Below are 24,609 nucleotides of genomic sequence, written 5' to 3' on the forward strand. Positions count from 1 at the left end.
TAATTGTATAGAATTTTGGCTTTATTATGAAACCTGGGGCATTTTTTTTTTTTTTTTTACAGACCACACTTCTACATTTGTAAAGATCCATTTAGCTGATTTCGTTGCAAAAGGGAGAGATTGTGTACAGAGCAACTTTCCTGCCTGAGCTCACCATAAATTCTTTGAAATACAAATCTGGAGCATATCTGGTGCATGCACCATTTATGGTGTGGCTAAATGGAAACATCTACTGCCTTGGACGTATATACTTGGAAGAAAGACCTCATCCAAACAGCTGTCACAAGCAATGCTCAAGAGGGGGGGAAAAATTAACAGTTCAAATTTTATACATATAATTTAAAATCCCCAACCCTAACAAAAATAACTATAGAAGCAACTAAAGAACACAGCAGTCAAGTGTTTAAACCCCTACCTACCCAGCCCACCCAAATCAACATGTAACATGGATTTCAGTATTCCTCTATACTTTGAGAGGCACCCCAAATAGTTCAGTTAAAATTCAACCCTGCCTCTGCTTTTTATGATCTTACAGCCAGGCCAAACTTTTTAAAATCCAAGAGTTTGAAAATCATAAATGTTAGTTTATGGCAAACAAAAGACTTCCCTGTTGAATTCTATTTCTGAACTATGTGAGGAGTGAGCCACACAATTTCCCCTGGAAAAGATGTCCACCCACCTGTGCCACAAATCGCTATGAATCAATAGACAGTGTTAGAAGCTGTATAGTTTCCCTTAAAGACCAGCTGCAATGTAAATTTTTTCAGATAGCTAGACAAGTTCATCGGGAGTGCAATTTGTGGTTTTTGAGAATTAACACATTGGCAGTATCTGCCAGTCTGACTTGGCTTTGACACCTGAAATCAAACTTTTCCTATCTCAGACACTAAACTAATGCAATGATGTTTTCAGATGTGCCATTTTTATCATTTCAAAACGGTTCCCATTTCAAACTTAAAAGAGGCAACATTCCACTCTGACGTCACACATACCTGTCCATTCATGTGCAATTTTAAGTCTTTCATTTGACTGCGGACACTGAGCCTTACAGTCATTTGCACAGGAAACAACTGTACTAACTGTAATTAAACAGATCTGTTAAAAAGAAAAACTAATAAACTGAAATTTATCCCACAATCTTTTGGCCATTCGTTCCAAACATAAATTATATTTATAAAGAAGAAACCAAACAGGTAACAAGAGAACAAAACCTCTGAGATCCAATCACATGTAGGCTTTACTCAAAACTGCCACTCTCATTTCCACAGCGTAAATAACTGTCTTGGTGTTGGAGGGGAAAAACAAAACAAAACAAAACAGTACAGTGGAGGACACAGAGGAGTATCATTTGAATAGCACTACACCACTCGCCGCACTTCGAAAAATCGCTTCAGGTAGTAAATCTGTCCGAGTGTCATTGCCACCAGAACCAGAGCTTCAAAGAATGACCACAGGACCACTCTGCTGTTTGTGTTGTCATTGACTGGATGGAGAAGAAGAGGAGAACAATTATAAAGACTTATTTACACTTATGATTACAATGGTTATTGGACTTAATGTAAAGGCTCTTACTTGCTCTGTGTATCCTCTCACGGACCTCCATGTACTCCTGCTCGTGCTTCACGGCTGTCATGGCAACTGCCAGCTCGTTGATCATCTCCTCCAGCTTGTTTTGGTGGGCTGAAACAAGAGAAAAGTGACTTGTCAGTGATGAGTCACAACACAGTGGTAAAGAACCCTGCTACCCCCATTTGAAAAAGAAAACCCCCAAACAAACAACAACAAAAACATGCAAGATGTGCACATCCTTTTCACACCTGTGATGCATGTATCTGCCAGTGCTGTCCCATTATCAGAGACATTTATACTTCATACATGTTCTCAACATGTGCAACAAGTCAAATCATTCGCAAACATCACCGTATCTGTCTTATGTATGCTTAATTAGTTTTTACTACAGAAGCAACTCTGGTTAGAGAAGACTGCAGTGCATCACAAGCTCAAAAATTTATTTCACAATAGTAGTTTAGTCAAAGCCTGCTGTGCCCTACCATCCCAGCTGTCACCACCTACAAAGAGGGAAACAGTGAATCCACATAATAAAGTCAAAAAATAAGAAATGAATAAAAGGAATAATCATTTTAAAAGCAACGGGAATAAAAAGAGTTGCGGTTAAACTACATAAATACCCACTGTGTACCTTCTGTCTCCATATCCTGGCCTTTGGGAGCCTCTCCGATATCAATGGTGAACATGACAATCTTGGGTGTCATGGTTGACATCTTGTTGCTGAAGCAGAACTTGTAGGTTCCATCCATGTGCGCTGCCACAGAGTATTTCCCACTGGACTCTCTGTCCCCTTTGTAAATTTGCTTACCGTCAGGTCCTGTTATCTGAAGATAGAAGAATTTCTGAATAACTGACATTGCTGCATGACTGGAGAATAACATGACGGGCATGATGTGCTTTAGGAAACATATGGCAGAAACGAAGTCAGGCTGTCTGCAGAAATAGCTAGATTTTCTGCTTAAAACTAGCGAAAATAAACAAATCCTACAACGTCTACAGCGCATTAACTATTCAATAATCAATAATCGTATTAGCTACATAATTAGCAACTTAGAAACAATGCTAATGCTGCACTTCCTATATCATAATGGGTAATTTAATCATCATTATGGAGCAGTTCTTAGCGGGAAACTAAAAAAAAGCAACTCTGTAAGATGTAAATTATAACGTTTTCCATTCAACTGTATGTTAAATCCTTTACACCTGCTTTGCATCCAACTAGTTTTACCTGACGGTACCGGCTAATAGCTAGCATTAGCACAGGCCTTGTGTTGCATTGCATTTTATGATTTACAAGTACATCCTGCCTCGCGTTAGGTGACTCTTTTGCTATCCGAATGAAACATCTCACCTCGACGTCGATGTCCAGGAAGCCTCCTTCGGCCACTTCAAACATGAGGCCCATCTTGGTGCCGGAGTTGACCCGCTCGTAGAAGCACTCCTCGGCATGGGCGTCTATGCTAACGAAGTAGCCAGAAGCAGTGGCAGACAGGACGGCCAGCAAGACAACTAGCTCCGACAAGGTAAACATGTTTCAGTGGTTGTGTGGAAAGCGTAAAAATAAATCTGACGGTATAAAAAATTTCCTCGCTACTGTATATCCAGTTTGTGTGAGTGGACTGTTGCAGGAGAGGAGCCGCAACAAGCTCGGCTACTCTGTGCTGCTCTCAGACTGCCACGTACGGGCTTACTGCACGGGTACCTGCGAGGGCCAAACCTCCGAGGATACGTGACACACACTGAAAAGGAAGTGAAAGACAACTTTTCGTTTTCTCATTTGTTATTGGAAGAAGTCCCTTAAGTCTATGTAAGCTTGCCAAAGTCAACCCCGTAAAGACATGTGCAACGCGAATACTTAAAGAGTCATGTTCTTTAGTTTACTATAATTTATGTTTTTACTCTGAATGTAAATACTTTTATTTATTGATTTATAAAAAAATCAAATCAAACGAACATAAATGAAAATGCACTAATTTAATGAGTAAAATACATATGTTTATACAAATATATAATAAGAATATAATAACAAAATATCCAAAACAACAGCACCAAGTCATCTAAGTAATAGTACACGATTATGAAAACAATTGATATCAGTTGATAGCATTTTGCAATAACAACAATAATAATGATAATAGTAATTTATTAATGTTGCATAGCAGTTCAAAACTCTACTTGAAGATAATACTACTTGAAGACACAGTGCATCGCTGTAAGACTTTTTTGTAGTGTGGCATGAGTGACAGACTTTAATACTTTTTTTGTTAGATTTGTAACTTTGTAATATTTTGTATTATTTAATTCAGTTTAGTAAGTTACTGTTCTTACTGTCTTGGAGTGACAGTGACCAAATAATTTCCCCTCAGCTTAATAAAGTATTTTGATTCTTCTCCATTCCTCAGGTTTCCTGTCACTCTACAACATTACATTAAACATTTTGAACCAAAAGACTGTTTAACACAACCTCCTGGAATACGTCTCTCCTAGACATCTCCATGTCTTCACAGGTGTGTCATCTGGATAAACTGGGTTTGCACTCTTCATCCTCTTCATTGCTGCCCTCACTTCTTCCTTATTAATCCTCCACTCTTTGTGATTCACTAACTTTTCTCCATCTGTTTTCCTATCTCCCTCATTTTCTGGCATTATCAGCACCTCAAAGTGCTTCTTCCATCATCTTAACACACTCTCTTCTATTGTTAGCACATTTTCATTTCTATGGTTAACCACTCTAACCTGCAGCATATACTTTCCATTTCAATTTCTCTGTTTAGCCAATCAGCAAAAGTACTTTTCTCCTTCCTTAATTTCTAGCGTCACTTACAACACACTACAATCCTTTTTCTTTGCCACCTCTCTTGTTGCTGTATTCCTAGCCTTCCTGTCTATTTTCTTCATCTCCTAAATATGTCACTCCTTCTTTACTAACCTCTTCATTTCAATAGTTTCTTGTACTTCATCATTTCACCACCAGGTCTGCTTTACCCGGTTGTGTCCAGAGGATACACCAAACACCAGCGTCAGCACTAAAGCTGTACTTTCCCAGTCATTGGGTAACTCTTTCCTTCCACCCAGAGCATGCCTCAACTTCTTCCTGAACTCTGTGCAACATTCTTCTTTCTTCAACTTCTTTCACTTACTCCTTGCCTCTGCCTTCACTCGCTTCCTCGTCTTAATGTACAAAGGCATCCTACAGACAACCATCTGATGCTGCTTAGTGACATTTTCCTCTGACACCACCTTGCAGTCTCCTATATCTTTCAGATTGCACATTTTGCATAGGATGTGGTCTCTCTGTGTGCACCTTACTCATCTCTTATATGTCACCCTGTGTTCTTCCCTCTTCTTAAAGTACATGTTTAGTACAGACATTTCTGTCCTTTTTGCAGAATGTACTATTATCTGTCCCTCTGCATTTCTCTAACACCTTACCTACTAAATACCTCTGTTCCCTTTGTCTACATGTCCATAGAATTTTGCACCAATCACAATAATGCCCCCCCGGTGACATTATTGCTTCATCTAACTTACCCAACTTACCCCAGAATTTGTCTTTCTTTTCTAATTGACATCCAGCCTGTGTGGCATGCGCACTGACAACATCCAACATTGACCATTCGATTTCCAGCTTCGGACTCATGTTCCTGCCTGACACTTTTCACCTCCACAACATTGTTCACATACTCTTCCTTACCCCTACTCCACTCCTCTTTCTATCTACACTATGGTAGAGCAGCTTGAATCCACCTCCAATACTCCTGGCCTTGCTTTCCTTCCATCTGGTCTCCTGCATAAACAATATATCTACCACAATATATTTATACTGCCAACTTTAACCCCCGGACTTCTGTCTTTCCTACGCTCTCATTGCCTCATAACACACCCTCCTCCTCTTCTTTTCCTTTGTCTTTGGCCAATATTAGCAGTTTACACCAGCACCCTGTTTGAAAGGTTGAAATCTCATCCATCATGACTTGAATGTTGGCCAAGGTTTTAATGGGTTTGTCCAAATATTTGTATTTGTTGGATCAAATATAAATAAAAGGATTTAAAAGCAAGATGAATTTTCACCAGTCTTATGGATGTACTATTTTGGGGGAAAAAATGCTTCAGTGATAAAGTTACTTACATCACCATTTGACTTTCACTTGCAAGTTAGTCTGTTTTATGTGAAATATTTTATATGATTCTGCTTACAGAGCAAATGACAAATATTGGATAGCTCAAAGATTGCAAGTAAATGTTCAAATAGAAAATAAATTGTTATACTAATTTTATCTGTATTTATTTCTACGCGTTTCTAATAACCCTAGACGCCACAACAAAACATTACGAAAGTTTAATAATATCATTTTTAAAATGGTAGCGCATCTAATTACGTCACAAATAACATATGAAATGTAATTTATCTCCCGTTAGGACTTAGAGCTTCGATTAAGTTTCGCTTTGCCGTGAGTACAGACAGTCAACGAACTGTTCGAGAAGCCTTCGCAGACGTTCTTCGTCGTTTACCGCTTTCGCCGCTGTATCGTAAAAAAAGCTTTTAACGAGCATGCGCTGAGTGAAAGTGATCTGGCTCTTTAATTTATCTGACGCCGTTTACCGGACGGACTGAGATCTGTAGCTTTTATTTAAGCGGGTTAAAGCGACTACGAGAAACGGACGCCCAGGGTGAAAAAATCCATTACACCCTCTGTTTTGTCGCAGGTTTGGTGACGTCCAATAATCGACTTGCTGTGAAGTCTCCGGGGCCGAGGCCTAGAGACATTTTTTTTGTAACGGGCGCTATAAAAATAATTGGTGTCGATGCTTAACTACATTTAAGGTGCCCGTTTTGACCGGATGTGAACCAATGAAGCACTTTATACTGTAACTGAAGCTTTAACGGTGGGAAACGTTAGCCAGCTAATTAAAGCTACTGCTAACTGCCAGCGAGGAAGTGAGGAACGAAAAAAATGACATCTCGGAGGTAAGCGGGGGCTGTCTGGAAAACAATGTCTGCTGATAATGCTAGCTGAGTCTGCTAACTTTAAGTGAACTCAGCTGTTTGGATCTTGGTATGTCGGTAGACAGTCAATGAAAGTTCCGACGTTTCTGGAAATAGACAGAAATAGGTGGTGTAGGGCTGCTTCATTTAGCGTTACACCGGCAACTTAAGGCAGTCTCAACTTGTTAAGTAAACAGCACTGTAACATTTGTACAGAACATACAAAGCTAAGCTGTCCACAAACTGTAGTTACTAATAGGTAAAGTTAAAGTTAATCAACTCTGCTACAGCTGCTGTTAACAGATGCATCTTACTGGATTGATTTGTTAGGCTTTGAGCTGCTGTCCAAGTCAAACCAGCTGTATTTACAAATAACTGAACATAAGACACCCCATATTGATACAAAAATTAACGAGTCATTTTAACGAGAAAACGGGAAAACAGCAGGAGTGCATCAGAAAAACGGAAATGAAGTACTTTGACGTTGTAGATATGTGCAGAGTAGGCAGAAGTCATAGCAGTTTCAACATTTTAAGTAAATTAAATTCCTTAGGTAATAAATGTAACTCGTTAAAAAGTCATCGTTAGCGAGTGGAATAAATATATTTCACATAGATGGTGCACAGAACACAGACTTCTTGTACAGACGAGAGGCAAAAGATGAAAATAATATTCACAGGGAGGCAGAGGCAGGAGATGACCACAATGGACGCATGAGTGAAACAGGCAGGCAGTCTTTTCGGGGGAGTGCAGGGTGGCAACTTGTAGAAAGAGCGCAGTCAGCCTCTGAATGTCTTTACTGGAATATACAGAGTTGGATAGAAAGGAAGTGAAGAAAGACAGAGACAGTGTGGCTCTTTTATACCTTTGGTTCCAAATGAGTCGATGTCAGCAAGCATCCTGTGCAATAATACCGGAAACATTATAAGAGAGAGACAAGACACTCAAAGGAATCCTTTATTGAAATCTAGGCAAGAAATCTTTAACAGCAAGGATGGTGATGGGAGTATAACTTCCCCAGTGGCCTTTTGAAATCCTCATTATTGTGCAAGTCATTGACACATTTAAGCTGTTTTAATCAGATTTAACTTTCATGTCCAGTTGACCATTAAAAATAAACTTGAGTGATACTTCAAAATGCTCAGATAAGTGAGTGGAGATGAAACTACACGCTTTTAGAAGAACTTTGATAATACTGTCTCTGAATAGTGGATTGAAAATTGCAAATAATCAAGTTTTAAGCAGTTAATTCATAATTTTGAACACCTCTTGGTACTTAGTTATGTCATGTTGTTGTTGTGCAATGTATGGATTTTTGTCAAAAAGTTCACACAATGCACTATATAATGAGTAAAAATGAAATGCATGTACTTAACAGTAAGCCTAAATTGTTATTTTACTTGTCCTCTTTCAGGTGGTTTCACCCCAACATCACAGGTGTGGAGGCTGAAAACCTCCTGCTGACTCGTGGAGTGGACGGGAGCTTTTTAGCCAGACCCAGTAAAAGCAATCCAGGAGACTTCACGCTCTCAGTACGGTAAGTGACGTCACACATGTTTGTACAAAGCACCATACTCCAGAGGTGCATCCCTAGTGTACTGTGGTATTGTGAAAACTAAACAGTGTTACTGGAGCAAACATTTGGACATTGGATCAGCAGACAGATTATTCAATGTTTTTTTTTTTTTCTTTTTTCAATGATCTGGATGCCTTTCTTTGACTTTATAACAGAAGAATTGTTTTGCATTACCCTTTTACAAGTTAGATTAAAATAAAAATAAAACAAAACATTCTTGCTTGTGAAACAAGTAAGGAAACAAGGAACATACAAAGTTGACTGTCAGAGTCAACTTTACAGAGGTTTGCTTTGATATTTTGGCTATCCCTGTGGTGTGTTTTAAAAGCCATTACAATACAGGAAGCAATGGATGAACTGTGATTGTTCTGCTGTTTTAATAAAATGTGCTTTTGCACTTTATAAATAATTTTTACAAATCAACTTGAGAAAGACTATGAGCTCTGTTAAGGTGATCAAAGTAAATTTTGAATGGTTGGACATTTCAGTATTGCCAGCCTCTAGGTTTTTCCTGATTTTCTTTTTTTTTTTCTTTTTTTTTTTTTGTGGCTTGGTCACAGATGCTGAAGGACTTTCAAAAGACAGGAGTTATACAGCATTATCCCTTCAACTGGAAGAGAAAATATAAATGGATTGAATGAGCAAAAAATCGTTTAATTTTCACTTTACATATATTATCTCTTTTTATTATCTCTTTCTCTTTATTATCTTTTTTTTTTAACTAAAATTTTGCAAGAGTGAAATAATTTACTGGATTCTTCTGTTTTATGATCTGCATAAAGCAAGATTTAAGACACACTTTTTGTAGGACAGTGTAGTGTCACAGCAAAATTATCCTACCTACTTTGCTTTCAAATAGAACCACATTCGTTAAGTTGGACTAATCAGTATTTCAGCAGTAACAGTGAGTCAAAAGACTGTGGAACTTGAATTAGGTTTTGATAAATCCACAGAGAATTATCCCTCAGTTCTGCAGGATGTTTTAGTCTATTCAGTATAATTGTCTGTTTTCCACGCTCTGCCCACATCACATTCGTTTCCAGGAGCAGCAGGCAGGTGTTTGAGCGAACAAGCACAGATAAACCCCTGCAGCACATTAGCTACCCAGCACTAAACTAACAAGCAGTCAAAGTTGGAAACTAGCACATCTACATCTAGCAGCTTAATGGCCAGATGGTTCACTTAGGAGCTGGTGCAGAACAAGCCTGGGAGTAAATATTAGACTTATATTTATCAGGTGGACACAAACATGATTGGAAAAGAGTAATAGCTTTGCTTGGTGTGTGAAGAGGGAATTGTTTAAGTAATAACATGACACAATATGTCTGTATTAGTTCTTTATGTTCTGTCCCTTGCAGCATAATTGGACTATTAAATTGTTGTCTTTCCTTTACAATTTTGGACGATAGTGAGAAATCCAGTATTATCTGAAGAAGGCAAGACCAGTGTTTGCTGATGCAAAAAACCCAAACAACTTTGTATTTTTCTCTTGAGGCCTGTCAAGTCATAAATTCTATTTCAAGATAAAGTATCATTAAGTCAGTTTGGCTGATGTAGCCAGTGTTATTTTTGAAACAGCCACATATTTCATCTGTACGGTCTCTCATCTTGCACCATATTTACTTCCTATGGAAACAAAACCAATCATGCTTCTCGTGTGGAAACTGACATTTCCACAAGGACGCTAGTTTAAATCGGCGTGTCTTGTCCTTTTTTAAATTTTTTTAAAAATTTTAAAATGTATTTTTTATTTTTTAAACTAAGTCACTGACAGTTATTGAGCCGCATATCTGACACAAGTTCTCCTTTTTTCTATTTTCTGTGTTGATGGCAGTCACCTATAATTACTCAACAGTTAGTCTGGTTTGTATCACCAAAAAACACATGCAAATAGAAATGATACCCATGGTGTTAGTGGTGCATGTTACACAGTGTTAAACTGATTATCACTTTGTTAATTTTGTATCATTTCTCGCTCTGCATCAGAAGGGCTGGAACAGAAACAAACCTAAGGGTTGTTTCAGTTCAGTTAATATAATGTCGTGCCTGTAACAGTTTCCTAAAGTTGGTGACAGTATAAAATTTTGTGTTCTGTTTGAAAGACGAAAGCTGGAGGCACAGAGTACCTCCATAGAGTAGTTTTCATTATCACCTAATGTCCTGATTGATTGAGATCCAATGAATTACTTCATCTGAAAAATGTCATAAAATGACATCTTGTTTTGTCAGATCAAAAGAACTAATTTTCACAAGTGAGAAATACTGTGAACATCTTAATCTTGGGGATTAATCATGGTCAGATTGATTGCCTATAGCTTTCTGTACTTTCATGACGCCATCTCCTCTTAAAGCTGACACTCACAACACTGTCATTTGTAGGTTCATCCTGTTTGTTATCAAGTTACAGCTTAATGTAACTTCTGTGATTCAAGAGCTAAGAGGCAGTTTATATCCTGTCTGCAACTTTTTGCAAAGTAATCATCTTCTGTTTATACATTATTTTTTAAAATTAAATTAATTAAAATTAAATTAAATGAATTCAATTTCATTTATCTAGTGCCAATTCACAAGAACACGTACCTCATGGCATTTTATATTGTAGGGTGAAAACATCCACCTGCCACGATCATTTGTGAGTGAGGGGAAAGAGAGTGCAGAGGGAGACGGGACAAAAGACACATATGGGAGAAAGATTAAGAGTTTAATAATTAGTAATGATTTGAATGCAGTAGTGGTGAGTGATGAGTAAGGTGCTGAGATATCTCATGGGCTAGACTTGCAATAAGCAAATTCAAATGAAGAGGATATTAAATATGTGGAAGTCTCATGGAAGTCCTCCAGCAGCTTGTTGCGGCATAACTCACCATTAGGTCCAGTTATGTTTTCTTTTCACATAACTGGAGCTAATGGTGCTAATTTTTATTTTATTTTTTAACCCTCCCTAAACCCTTTCCCCAAAACTGTTAAAGCTATTTTTTAGCTATTTTTTAAAATAAAATATTCAGTCATATAATTGAAGACAGAAGAGGGCAGTGAAGAGTGAAAAACAGACCAGTTTTGTGTGTACAAAAATGGACAGAACTAAAATAATTAATTAGAGAAAAACACGCTGAGAAATTCTGCAAATTTTATGACTTATAATATAACTTATAATATGTAACATAATATCTTGGCTGTTTAGCTTGTATCTGAGCTCAAAATATGAGGAAAAAATGGATCATAGGCCAGATGTTCCTACATTTGTAACCTGATGATCTTTCATGTGATAGTAACATAAATGTTTGTGCTGTTCTGCAGGCGAAATGGAGCAGTCACCCATATTAAGATCCAGAACACAGGAGATTACTACGACCTTTATGGCGGGGAGAAGTTTGCCACACTTGCAGAGCTGGTGCAGTATTACATGGAACATCATGGACAACTGAAAGAGAAAAACGGTGACGTTATTGAGCTGAAGTATCCACTCAACTGTGCAGATCCCACCTCAGAGAGGTAAGTGTTAATGTTTATGTAATATTTTTTGTGGCAGAAAAGTTCTAAAAAAAAAAAAAAATCCAAATGAGTTGTCGATAATTTCTGAACACCTTGTATATTTTGTATATTAAATTTACATAAGACCATTTTGGACACAGGTGTTGTTTTTCTAAACTATTTGATAACACTATAGTTGCCAGTTCACACTTAAACAGTAAGTAAGAACTATAAGCTTCAGATTTTAATGTTATGTCTTTTATCTTTGATAAGCTGTGCTTGCTTCAAGTGAACTAAGGCAGATCTCGCAGTTTACATAATATGAGAGCACATTTCTGTTACGTGATATATTCTACTAGCTTCATATTTTCCCATTTCAGATGGTTCCACGGACACCTGTCGGGCAGGGAGGCTGAGAAGTTGCTCACTGAGAAAGGCAAGAATGGCAGTTTCCTAGTAAGGGAGAGCCAGAGCCATCCGGGAGATTTTGTTCTATCGGTCCGTACTGGAGATGACAAAACAGACAGCAGTGACAGTAAACCTAAAGTCACTCATGTCATGATCCGCTGCCAGGTAAGATCCAGATTTTGTACACACTCCATGTGTTTTCCACACCTAAACTCTGCCTCTTAGTTTGTCTGAATTCTGTGCACCATGTAGCGTGCAGGTATACCAGCAGCCACCCAAGTATATTTAGAGATTTAGTTTAACCTTTTCCATCTTTCCAAGGGTAGCAGATTTATTAGTTGACCTTTTTTTTTTTTTAATTTTATTTAAAAAAGCCTTGCTAACCAGCTAGCCCTGGCCCTTAATTATTCTTAACTTAACTGGTTAACAGGCCAGACTGGTGTTGTGGCATTACTCAGTATTACTTAGTTACCTCTTCAAAATCATGACATGGATTACTTAGATTTTTTCTTTTTTTAATGAAAATTTCAAGTTCAGAAGCAGAGTGCTGTCTTAGAAAACACTTTTTAATAATACCCAGTGGTATAGCTGCTGCTACCCAAGGTGGATAAGCTAGAAGTTGTGTTGCAGTCACTCATTTTCTATAATATAGAGTTTTTGCACATTACTGAAAGCAACAACATCTCAGTATTTTAAGACAAGATATTCAGTCAATTAACATACCTTGTAAAATTTCACCTAAGTCTTGAGGACTGTATACATAGATATGAATTGGTTGTATACAAAAGACATCTGTATCTTGATTCTGGTAACATAAGGCCAGTCTGTTTTTAATTATATTGCTGATGTACCTGTGTCCTTTTGCTCAGCATGACCTGAAGTATGATGTGGGTGGAGGGGAGAAGTTTGACTCCCTCACAGACTTGGTAGAGCACTACAAGAAGAACCCTATGGTTGAAACTCTGGGCACTGTGCTTCAGCTTAAACAGGTTTGACCCATCTCCTGTAGCCATGTGTTCCCAAGCATTTGTGCCTATATAACCTGCCTCAGAATCTGTTCAGTTGCAAAGGAAGAGAAACATTGGAAACATTCCCTGATTTGTTTCTCTTCTGACTCTTGGTCTTTGCAGCCTCTGAACACTACCCGTATTAACGCAGCAGAGATTGAGAGTCGAGTTAGGGAGCTTAGCAAACTAGCGGAGGCAACAGACAAGGTCAAACAGGGATTCTGGGAAGAATTTGAGGTGAGTGGTCCTGCGTTTGTGTTAATTTTTATTATTCATGTACTTTTGTATTATCGACATCTTTAAAAATGAAAGTAAAGAGTCATAACTTTATTACACAAGAAAAACAACACATGGATGTGAAGTGAACTGCCTCCTGTTGCTCATGCTTTCATGCATATCTATTTTATGTGCATACAGTTTAAAATATGGACATAGCTTCTGTAGCATTTTTATGCCATTGTGAAGCCTCATACTTACATAGACATGGAGTTATAGTGAATGAAGTGAAAGACTTCATTATTTGTCTGCAAAGATAAATTTATAACCATAAATTAGGTGAAGTTAGTGAAAACCGGGTTCTGTTTACATGATAAATTTTTTTTGGTGTCACTATAATCAATGAATAATCATAAGTAATTGTGATCTTAATATTTAACCAAATAATTGTGATAAGGATCACCGTGGAGCCCTAATTATAAAATTGACAGCTGGCTAAAATTAATAGTGTTGGACATTAACTGTAAATTAGTGTCATGGATCACAGTAGCCAGTGAAATAATTTGGCAAGCTAGCGAATTAGCTTTTCTACCTACCGTACATGATTTCAGGAGGAATAATGTTAGCAAGCAAATTGCAGTTAGTTGCAACCTCATGCCTGTACTGGCAACATACAGTAATGTAAGCTAATAAAGTAATTTGAAAATGGCAGACTTTGGAATTAGCTGACCTTTTCTACTCAAGTTGTATTCACTAACATTAAACAGAAGAGCGATAGGTTAAGGGTTTGAGTCTTGCTATGTATTGAATTTCCTGTTAATGTTGACAATAATTTTCTCCTGAAGGCCAAATCCTGTGTTCGTAAGGCTTTGTTCGACAAAAATGCCTAGTGTCAGCTAACTTCAGCTTGCCTGCTAAGGCTAACAAATAACTCGACACCTAACATAATGTGGCATGATTGTTGATGTCAGAGTATTTCAGAAATTGCTCATTTACTGGGTTATTTTCCCCAGAAAACTATCTCCGGATAAAGTGTGATTAAAAATGTTAGAAATCTTGGTTGGAAATGGCATTTTAAGATGTGACTCTTTTTTTCCTATTCAGACCTTACAGCAACAAGAGTGCAAGTTGCTCTACAGTCGCAAAGAGGGCCAGAGACCAGAGAACAAAAACAAGAACCGATACAAGAACATTCTGCCTTGTAAGAAAATCACTCATTTTTGTCTATAAAAACCCTCCAGTTTAACTGCTCAGGGACCTCCTGAAGGGATTTTTGAGGCAACTAACTACTGATTTTATTTCCATTTCCAGTCGACCACACACGCGTGGTGCTGAAAGACGGGGACCCAGATGAGCCAGGCTCTGACTATATCAACGCCAATATCATCATGGTAGTATCCACTGTCATGGTAAACTCATGTCATCTTTGGGACACACATTGCACACACTGCGTATGTATGTGATAGTATGTAGATGGCTTCATATGTCAACTTTCACTCACTCCGCTATTCATCAGCCTGTGTGATCAGTCAGTTTGTGTTCTTGTTTGCTGTATTTCTCAGTTGCTGACTGTGTCATGCTTATGTGTGTTTACGCAGCCGGATTTGGACTCAAAGTGTAATCAAGGCACCAAGGTGAAGAAGAGCTACATTGCCACTCAGGGCTGTCTACATAACACCATCAGTGACTTCTGGAGGATGGTTTTTCAGGAGGACTCTCGAGTCATCGTCATGACCACCAAAGAGGTAGAAAGAGGGAAGGTAAGCAAAGCGACTGAGCACGGAACTGCAATTCTACCTTAAAGGTTAAGATACTATTTCAAGATGTGCAGTTTTTGTGTGCTGCTCAAATTCTTAAAATAATTAATCTAAGCAGACAATATGGTTGATTGTCAGGGATAAACACCATTGTTAACAAATTCTAAACTGTTAGGTCATTAAGCTTGAGTTAGTATTTTATTAAATAAAAATAAGTTAGTAATGTTTATTAATTTGTTAACAGTTTGAAACTACCTTTAAAGTTAAAGCACCAAAACTGCATGACAGGTTTATCATGGTTCAAGCTGAAATGCACTGATCACAACTTTAACCCTGCATGTTTAGAAAATATACTTAAAAGTTCCCAGTGTCTTTAAAAAAACAAACAACGCCCCCCCCCCCCCCCCCAAAAAAAAAAAAAAACAAGGTAAAGAACTTCTGTGAGACACTATCAACGCTCCTAAATTGACGTGTTTAAGATAAAACAAGATAGATGCCATCCCAAAAGTTGGAAAATCCTTTTACAGCAGCCAAAATGTCATACACAACCCACAAGAAAATATCTTGACAGTAAAACGACTCAATAAGTTAAATATAAAATTAGAATATAGAGCACAGTAAACAAAAAAAATAAAGATGCACCAAAGGGAACAACAGAATAGAATGCCATGCATATGCGTGTTGTAAAATTTCAGTTAATATATTATAGCATTAGTGCAGAAATCCACTGGGACATCAAAACACTTGATTCCTTTAGTTCGTGATTAACCTATTGTTAGCTATTAATTAATCAGTCTACAACGGCAAAATGAAAATGTGATAAGGATTCTGTCGGCTTTCCTCAAAAATATTTTGACTCAAATACCCAAATTTACTGTGTATATCTTTTTATGTTTAAGACAGCTTGGACTAGCCTCATGTATAAGTCGGAAATCTCTAGATATACTTTGTCCCAATACAGGAAGGTATGAGAAGGTAACTTTTATATTTAGTGAAGGAAACAATGGTAGTAGATGGATAAAATAATTGGGGTTTAGAAATGATAAAGTTGTGTAATGTAATACAAATTGTTCATGCTATGTCACTTTTTTTTTTTTATACAAACACATTGTGTCTAAATATTTTAAACTGTAGGTACTACTACTACTACTGATGAATATGTAATGTGTAACTATGTGATTGTGTTTCAACAGAGTAAGTGTGTGAAATACTGGCCAGACGTGTCAGCGCTGAAGGAGTACGGGGCTATGCGTGTTCGCAATGTCAGAGAGACGTCTGCACATGACTACATCTTAAGAGAACTGAAACTTTCCAAAGTTGGACAGGTAAGTTGTTTGTTTGTATGAAAATATACTGTGCAAATCTAACATGAGGATTCTTTGAAAAAAATTGTAGTTATCCATCATTGAAGTTCACTGCAATAAATGCCAAAAATTACTAAAGATGACAGATTTAAAATCTGTTCAAATCCCATGAACCCCTTTGATTGTGGACTCTTTGTGTTTTTTGTTTTTTTTTTCTTCTTTTTTTTCAGGGCAACACAGAACGTACAGTTTGGCAGTACCACTTTAGAGCCTGGCCAGATCATGGAGTCCCCACTGACCCAGGTGGTGTACTTGACTTCTTAGAAGAGGTCAACCTGAAACAGGAGAGCATATTGGATGCTGGGCCAATAACGGTACATTGCAGGTACCTCAAATTCCACAGTCAGAACACTTTATCATTGATAATGAAAGAGATATGTTTATTCAAAGTCTTGTTTTTCAGTGCAGGGATTGGGCGGACAGGAACCTTTATAGTGATTGACATCCTAATAGATGTGATCAGAGAAAAAGGTGAGTACACATGCACTCTGTGGCCACTGTAGCACCAAGCTCACAATTCTCCATATTTTCTTCTGCATATTTTCTTAGTCTGTAAATGCATTTCTCTTTCTTTCTTTCTTTCTTTCTTTCTTTCTTTCTTTCGATTTATGTCCCAGGCTGCATACATATTAATGTCTGCTTTGAGTCTGAGCATTTTAAGTGTGAGGACAGATATATATTTACAAACATAATTAAATAACTTTGTATTTAATTTAATGGTAGCTGTCCTGCACTGTATCATGAATTTATTTTATCTGTCAACCTCTGTCACAGTCAGGGGCTAGGGCTAACACTGATCTAGTCAAAACTTACTTTGGCCTGGGGCCAATTCTTTCATTGGTTGCTTCTTAATAGCAACTACACAGTTTGTACTTGCATACTTGCCAGTTCCTTGCCAGTACTTGAAACAAACACTCAGGAGTCCAGACGTGTGAGGATGATGTCTTATACACGTCTACATAACTCACTGCTTATCCAAGAAAAAAAAACACAGATTACATGTTTTTTTTTGTTTTGTTTTTAAAATTCTACTAGACTTCAAAAACTTATAAGAGACAACTGATGTTTAGAATAAATAATCTAAGCTTTGTTGCTCCCTTGTCACAAGGGGTTGCCACAGCAGGTAGCTCCTCATATTTGATATTAGCAGAGTTTTATGCAAGATGAACCTTCCTGATGCAATCCCACAGGGTACTTGTATCTTCCCTTTTGCTTGCAGAGTTGTTCCATTAAAAATGTATAATTGATCATTTCTGGAGAATGTAGTCCAAATGTTTGTGCTCTGGGTTAAAATGCTCTCACTAATGTTAGTTTTTATCGAAAATGGACCGTTATAAACAAGTACAACACATCTGAACATCAGCATATAAAGACGAGTAAACGATTCAGTTCAAAATATACTGACAGCGCTGCAGTGAAAAATTGATTTTCACTAAGACTATCCAGCTATGAAGCCTGAGTATAATTGCAATTAAACTGCTTTGCTTGAAAACAAATAAAACACTCAGCTGATATATGTGACTATCATTCACTGAGAGTTGAAGGCAGAGTTTTTGAAACCAGTGTGCCTGGATGTCATGAGTGCCTGGTCAGCTGATACCTTGAGAGGTGAGGGGACTGTAATGTCTCATATCTTCAAATATGTTGAAGCGCTCATCCAGGTTCTCTTGAAAAAGTGACCAGCTGTTTGAAGATTACGCTATTACATTGTCATCAACAAAAATGTGCGTATTTGGTTTCCTTGACTTATAAACTCTATAAAGAATGGTGTTTGGCACAAGATCTGGACTGCAGTCTGGAGTCTATTTTTGACTATGCAAAATGCATGAAGGCTAAATTTGTTGAATTATTTATTTTTCCTGGTGCAGGAGTGGACTGTGACATTGATGTGCCGAAGACCATACAGATGGTTCGTTCTCAGCGTTCTGGGATGGTGCAGACTGAGGCACAATACAGATTCATCTACATGGCTGTACAGCACTACATAGAAACATTGCAGAGGCGCATAGAAGAAGAGCAGGTACGCAGCAGTTTGTTTTTTATTTTTCACCTCACTTCTACTCACACTTATACCATTCATCTGCTTTCTCCTCCACAGAAAAGTAAGATTAAGGGACGTGAGTACACAAACATTAAGTACTCTTTGTCTGACCTGACTGGAGGAGAGCAGAGCCCTCTGCCTCCTTGCACTCCTATTCCTACTCCTACCTGCACAGAGTAAGTGCCTCTTAAATGACCTATGGCATTTAAACCCTTGTAAAGAAAGCATTGACAGTTTCTTGTTGATTTGTATTTGTTGTCAGGATGAGGGAGGACAGCTCCAGGGTGTATGAAAATGTGGGGCTGATGCAGCAACAGAAGAGCTTCAGATGAGATTCACCTTTTGATACCAATGCTCTATCAGCTCCAGGTAAATCCATGAAGAACATACAGAGAGAACTGTCAACATACAGTAGCTTTAAATGAGAGGAAGCTGATCTAAAGAACAAAAATACAACCAGTTCTGCTTGTCAAAGAGAAGGAATTAGAAAAAGACAGTTGTCTACAGTAGTTAGAACAATAAAGGTCAGTCTTTATAGCATTAAATACAGAGTTATTGTTAATTAAGGAGAAAACAACAAAACTAGCTTTGATTAACTTTTACCTTTTTACCTTATCTAAAAAAAATTAAATATTGCTTTCTAATCTTTTGTAGTTTATATATACCTGAGAAGAAGGTTAAATTTACTGAAGGGAAATTTTAATTATAATAATGGAAAACATTTTTTAATTATTATTATTATTATTATTATTATTATTATTGTCACTTAATGCATGAGCTGACATTGTGATTAAGTAAGCACACCTCAAATATCCATGCAACATCTCTGACCATTTCTGCTAAAGACTTTTTTTCCCTTTCTTTTCTTTCCTGCATTTTTTCATACCTACTGTTAGTACATTAAATCTCAAGCAATCAAGTTATTAAGTGGGGTCATTTATCTTTCTCATACCTACACCGTTTCTGTTATCTGTACGTAAATGTTCTAATGCTCTTAACTATGTTTTTAAATCATTTTAAGCACAAAGACATCCCACAAGATCTTTATTCCATTTTTAGAAACCTGCACCTTCCTCTGAAAACTTAACAACTTGTTCGTCCTCACAGAGATCAGTCCTGCTCTGTTTTTTCAGTTGTTAAACCACATGTAATTCAGGATATCTCTGAATTGTGTTCTAGTCTGTTAACCAATCACTACTGCATCAAAACTACGACATTACAATTTAATCTTGATGCAGGTTTAATAATCCAGGTAAGAAAATCCCAGAAAATTCATTCACTTTACCTGGAAGGAGTGTTTTCAGTAGGAGAAATAGTTCATCATTCATTCAAGTGACTTTTGTCAGTAGGATTACAATGCAGTGATTAGTGGAAAATTGCAATAGAATGTAATGTAATGTAGTATGTAATGTTCAAAACATAAATATTTCCTTGAAGCATAAATGATCCTACACATTTCCTATGAAACAATAACAAGTTGTACATTTTCAATGTTTAAGTGTTCCCTTTCAGTCATTTAAGAGTTAAAATGCAAATAATTAGTTTAACTGACTGATAAAGCTGACTAGTGAAAAGAAGCCATGTTTAAGCAGTGCCATCCAATGTTTCACCTCAGGATTGTGCTGATATGAAAATGCTACAACTAAAAATTGCCAGTTTGTCACAATGCATGTAAATAATCCTCAGTGCATAAATAACATCTTCCACCCCCCATCCTCCACCCCACCCCTATCTAACACAGACCACTATTAAATCCAGACAATCAAATTAAATCAAGTTTGTTTTTTTTTTCTTTTTAGGATCTTGATACCTGACAGTTTTTTCGCCAGCCACACCTTGACGCCTGAGACTTGACCGTAATGATATGGAACAATGGGGGAAAGAAAACAAGAACATACACTCACACACACACAAAGACACGAGGGAGACCAGAAACTGGGGTTCCTCTCCTGTTCTTGCCTATTCTTACGTGAACAATTTCCCTCTAGTTGAATTCTAAACCACTGTGATCGTCAGAAGAGCCTTTGAGAAGCCTAACATGCTAAATCTACTACTAAACCACAGTTTGGGTTTAGGCTTTGTAAATCTCACTGCAAAAAGGGCTGCCAACAGCAAGCACCCTCCTCAGAGGGAAAAGAACCTAACTAATCTTTGCTCATCTCTCATTCTTCTGTGTAATTTTTTTTTTTTAATTAACCAAAGGAAAGTGAAATTGATCATTTGTAGATGGAAGTGAAGAGTTTACTGAAAAAGGCCTGTGCCAAACCCACACATAATTTTATTCACATTTTGCACCTAGTTATACAGTCTTTGGGCTCAACAAAAGTGGGGAAAAACTTCCAGTGGTTTACTGTTGATTTGTAACTACACAAATGAATTTTTCTGTGGCAAAAACACCTCAAAGAGAAACAAAAATTCAGGTTCTTGGGAGTGTAATTAACTTCTTTGTCTCCTAGTTCACGAGTTTAGTACGCTTTCATTAGGATTAACAGTGTTGGTTAATCATTCCAGAGCTCAAGCCGAATGTCCTTAATGCTGCACTTTGAATTGGCAGCATTAGTTTCAGTTAAGCCTTGATTCATCTGGTGGATTTATGAATCTGGATTTTTGGGAGGAGTTTCCTGAAGGTATGCACTTATGTTGCAAAGTCAGGATGTTGACATATTAGGACTTCCGGGGAGTCTCTGTATGTCAGTTGCAGGCATTGCCATATGCTGATGGCTGCCAAAAAAGATGTCTCTCTTTTTTTTTTTCCTTTTTTTTTTTTTTGTAAGTGCATTTTCCCTTTTTTTATTATTCTTTTCTTGTTAAGGATAAATGCCTTTATATACCATTGCCTATTTTGAACACCACATGTACTTAAGTTTAAAAGTTTGTTCTAGGAAGTAATCACACATCAGTTTTGGTAGTAGATTAATTGTTATGGTTGTGGTCAGTTGGATTCAGGAGTTTATACACACAAACACACATTCACACATTTTATAGGAGAGTATTTTCTGGTGTTTCTTTTGTGTGTCAATCAAAGTGAACAGTTTTATTGGAATACTTTGACATTTTGGAGAAAAACAATCATTTACTCCAGATAATACGATGGATCCCACTCTCACATCTGTAAACTATGAAGCTATAGCTAGTAGCTATATGTTTAGCTTAGTTTTGCTTAGAGACTGAAAACGAGGGAACAGCTATGTTAAGTCTACTTAAAGGTAAATCAATAAAAACAAATATTTGGATTAATAGTATTTGTATACATGTTTAATGACATCACTATTCTAAATTATCTGTAAAGAAACGTACTTCTATCAAATCCATAAAACCATGCTGATTTTAAGTTACACATTGGACTTATGAAAAGTACTTGTGTTACTTTTTCTATATCTGCTAATGTCTGGGTGCTCTGTATTCTCAGATAATAGTAATAGACACCTGGTTCAAATTGACCCGTATTCTTTTTGGTTTGTTCACTTTTATGTAACTTGTGATGTTTATTCTAGAGTCTGCATGAAGCAGCTATCAGGTCCTCCTTAGGCCCAGCCTGGTATATGAAAATTGTATTGTTATCATGTAACTTGCTGATATTTACTATTTGGCATCACATGCAGAATAAAAAAAGCGTTTTTAAAGATGTCATCACTTTTGTAGATATTCACCAATTTGATCTCATAATGGCACTACATGAGTATCCTCAGGGAAACTTGAATGTACCTTACATTCAAGATTTGCACCAGATTTAATGGCTGTTCATCTGTTAGTTACTGAGATGATTTAAGTCTGGACTAAGGCAGTGGACTGACTGATTGAAATTGCCATCTATAGTGCAGTGCTCGAAGGATGACTAACATCACCGTGGTTTTATGAGGAAGCGTGTGGTGGAAGCGATTCTTGACTGTGCTTATACAGACTAGCCTTATGCTAAGCTAGGCTAATCACCAGCTTTATATTCAAAGTGCAGATATGAGAGTGGAATCTTATCAGCTAACAGTAAGAATTGAAAATGTATTTTCTTAAATGTCACTGTTTCTTTATCTTCACGATCAGCTTCAATATTAGGATAGTCACTCTTTTCAAACATGTGGCCTCAGTATTTTGTCAAGCATTGTCAGTTTCTGCACATTTGCTTACCATCACTACGCCTTGAGAAACTGCAGTCTTGCGATTGAACTTGCTGTAACAGTGCTGACTCAGAATCTCTCCTTTTGAGAAAAAGGAAGAAGCGGCTTGCCTTGTGAATAGTTCTCCGTAACCACTGATTTTGGACTGAACAGCTTCTTTCTGTGATTTAAAAAAAAAAAAAATAAATCATGACATCAGTGTTTCCGGGAGCTGCTTCCTCTCATTGGAGGACTCTGCTAATATGTGGCTGCTCCACAGCAAGTGTTCTTTGGAACATCTCCTGTGTAAACGCCATCATCTGACTGAGATCTTCTGTAGTGTGGTGTACTGTATGCAGTTTTTATCGTTGAATGGTTGACTTTGTACCTGCCTAATGTTTTGTGGAATGTGTGCTTACAGTGTTTTTGTGTTGTGTGTGCGCGTGCGCGTGTGCTGTGACATTGTGGCTGCTGACGGCCATACTTGTTCCAAGTTACATTCTTGGCTTTGTTTTTTTGTTTTTTTTTCTCCCTGAGATGATAAAACTGCTTTCCATTTATCATGTAAGCAATTTAGATGCATAGACTCGCCTTCTATGCGTATGCCTATGTGTATGTGATAGCTATTAAAAAGAAACAAAACAACTTAACAGTGCTCTTTAGTTCCACCGCCGTTCAAGAACCCATAACACTTAAATGTGAATACTTTCATCCTTAACATCCTGAACAAAAAAAAAAAAAGTAAAAAAAAAAAAAAAAAAAAGGTGATCGCAATGCAAACAAAATCTATTTTTTAAATTGTACATGAGTTCCAGGTAGAGGAGAATGTACTTAAACATATCTACTTGCCAATAAAATATACAGTATGTATATTCCTACAGCTTTCCTCCTCTGGCATGGGGAGGAACCTCTCACAATGCTTAAAGGTTTATTGTATGACTTTCAATGCAGTTAACCATGTTAACTTCCTTAATTAACAATAAATGGCTGGTAAATGCCTCATTAAGTCATTGTCTGTCTTTTTTTTTTTCTTTTTCTTTTTTTTTTTTTTTAAGCGAGAAATATTAATCTAAAATTATACTGATAGTCCAAATTGATATGCTTTAAGCACTGAAAAGTGTGATAAACTTGAGTTGGCCAAGTAAGAAGCAAAAAGGGGAAGCTGCTTTAAAAGTTAAAGTTTGTTTTGTTTCCTGTTTGGACATTTAATCGTATACTAATGTTGATGTAGAGGTTTTGTCTTGGTGCTTGTTCACAAGAATAGTGCAGTGCCTGCATAAATGGTTACTTAATCGTCAGCTGGAAATTAAAATATCACATGCTGGAACCATAATGGTTTTAGCCTTGAGGATGACACAAACTGTTGCAAATTTATGCTAACAACACTAATACAGGTGAATCTGCATAAACATGTTAAATTATTTCAAATTGACTTCATGCTGCATTCATCTAGGATTCTTCCATACATACATGCTGCTTGACTTTTTCTGGATCAACGTGGGGGCTCTGGACGCTGGTGCAGACTTTCCTGCATGTTTCTCACACAGCATGCTGTTGTTCTCAGCTTCCTGGTCTTTGCTATTGGTTGTGACCAACTGGGATTCTGGGCTTGTGAGCTCTCATCACCTCATCAACACTCTGGATAGGTTGCTAATCTGTTGCTGGGCTAAGATGTGGCGAGAGACAATTTTGGAGTCATTAGAGAAACTGCAGTATTTTGTCTAGACTTTCTGCTCCAGAGTTTACTGCTATTTTTTAACATATAAAATTAGTATACATAACTGCACTGTTTACCAAATGTGTTGAAATTATGTAATCAAGCATGAACATCAATGCCAGCTCCATACTCCAGTTGAAGCATCAAATTTGCTGCTGATAACTCCAGGGTTGGTATTATGAAACCAACTGCAATGCAAATTAAGCATGAGGAAACAATTTAAATTGTACCTTAGTCATAAAAGCCATAAAACCGTCAATTATGAAAACATAATGGATGAAGAGTAAAAGTTGCAGAGCGGCAACTAACTGGAGCTCGAATGTCAGCAGATGAGCAAAAAAAAAACAAAACAAACCATTTTCAAGTGTTCATCAAAGTGTTAGTTTGCAAAGAATGAGTGAAGTA

The 24,609-nt window shown here is 37.2% G+C and overlaps 2 protein-coding genes across 4 annotated transcripts; one reads left to right on the forward strand and one right to left on the reverse strand.

The window, feature by feature from the left end:
- On the reverse strand, positions 1 to 3,277 carry tmed2 (transmembrane p24 trafficking protein 2). Of its 2 annotated transcripts, XM_006804699.3 has the most exons (5): positions 2,921 to 3,277; positions 2,201 to 2,393; positions 2,052 to 2,069; positions 1,573 to 1,680; positions 1 to 1,483 (listed from the first exon to the last, which is right to left on the reverse strand). In XM_006804699.3, exons 1-5 carry the CDS (start codon positions 3,098 to 3,100, stop codon positions 1,359 to 1,361), a joined length of 624 nt encoding a protein of 207 aa, XP_006804762.1. In that variant the 5' UTR covers positions 3,101 to 3,277; the 3' UTR covers positions 1 to 1,358. The 2 variants fall into 2 exon arrangements, with proteins under 2 accessions (XP_006804762.1, XP_006804763.1); XM_006804700.3 differs by lacking the exon at positions 2,052 to 2,069 and having other exon boundaries at positions 2,921 to 3,276.
- A 2,849-nt stretch (positions 3,278 to 6,126) lies between these two features.
- Positions 6,127 to 23,492, forward strand: ptpn11a (protein tyrosine phosphatase non-receptor type 11a). 2 transcript variants are annotated; one of them, XM_006804696.3, is made up of 16 exons: positions 6,127 to 6,538; positions 7,971 to 8,093; positions 11,430 to 11,624; positions 11,984 to 12,176; positions 12,881 to 13,000; positions 13,142 to 13,255; positions 14,339 to 14,435; positions 14,546 to 14,643; positions 14,833 to 14,994; positions 16,185 to 16,316; positions 16,526 to 16,680; positions 16,759 to 16,826; positions 18,224 to 18,375; positions 18,454 to 18,572; positions 18,659 to 18,765; positions 20,196 to 23,492. In XM_006804696.3, exons 1-15 carry the CDS (start codon positions 6,525 to 6,527, stop codon positions 18,726 to 18,728), a joined length of 1,812 nt encoding a protein of 603 aa, XP_006804759.1. In that variant the 5' UTR covers positions 6,127 to 6,524; the 3' UTR covers positions 18,729 to 18,765; positions 20,196 to 23,492. The 2 variants fall into 2 exon arrangements, with proteins under 2 accessions (XP_006804759.1, XP_006804760.1); XM_006804697.3 differs by having other exon boundaries at positions 14,546 to 14,625.
- The last annotated feature ends 1,117 nt before the right edge of the window (positions 23,493 to 24,609 follow it).

This window comes from Neolamprologus brichardi, chromosome 7 (assembly GCF_056152115.1).
Source record: "Neolamprologus brichardi isolate AB-2024 chromosome 7, ASM5615211v1, whole genome shotgun sequence".
Lineage (NCBI taxonomy): Eukaryota > Metazoa > Chordata > Actinopteri > Cichliformes > Cichlidae > Neolamprologus > Neolamprologus brichardi.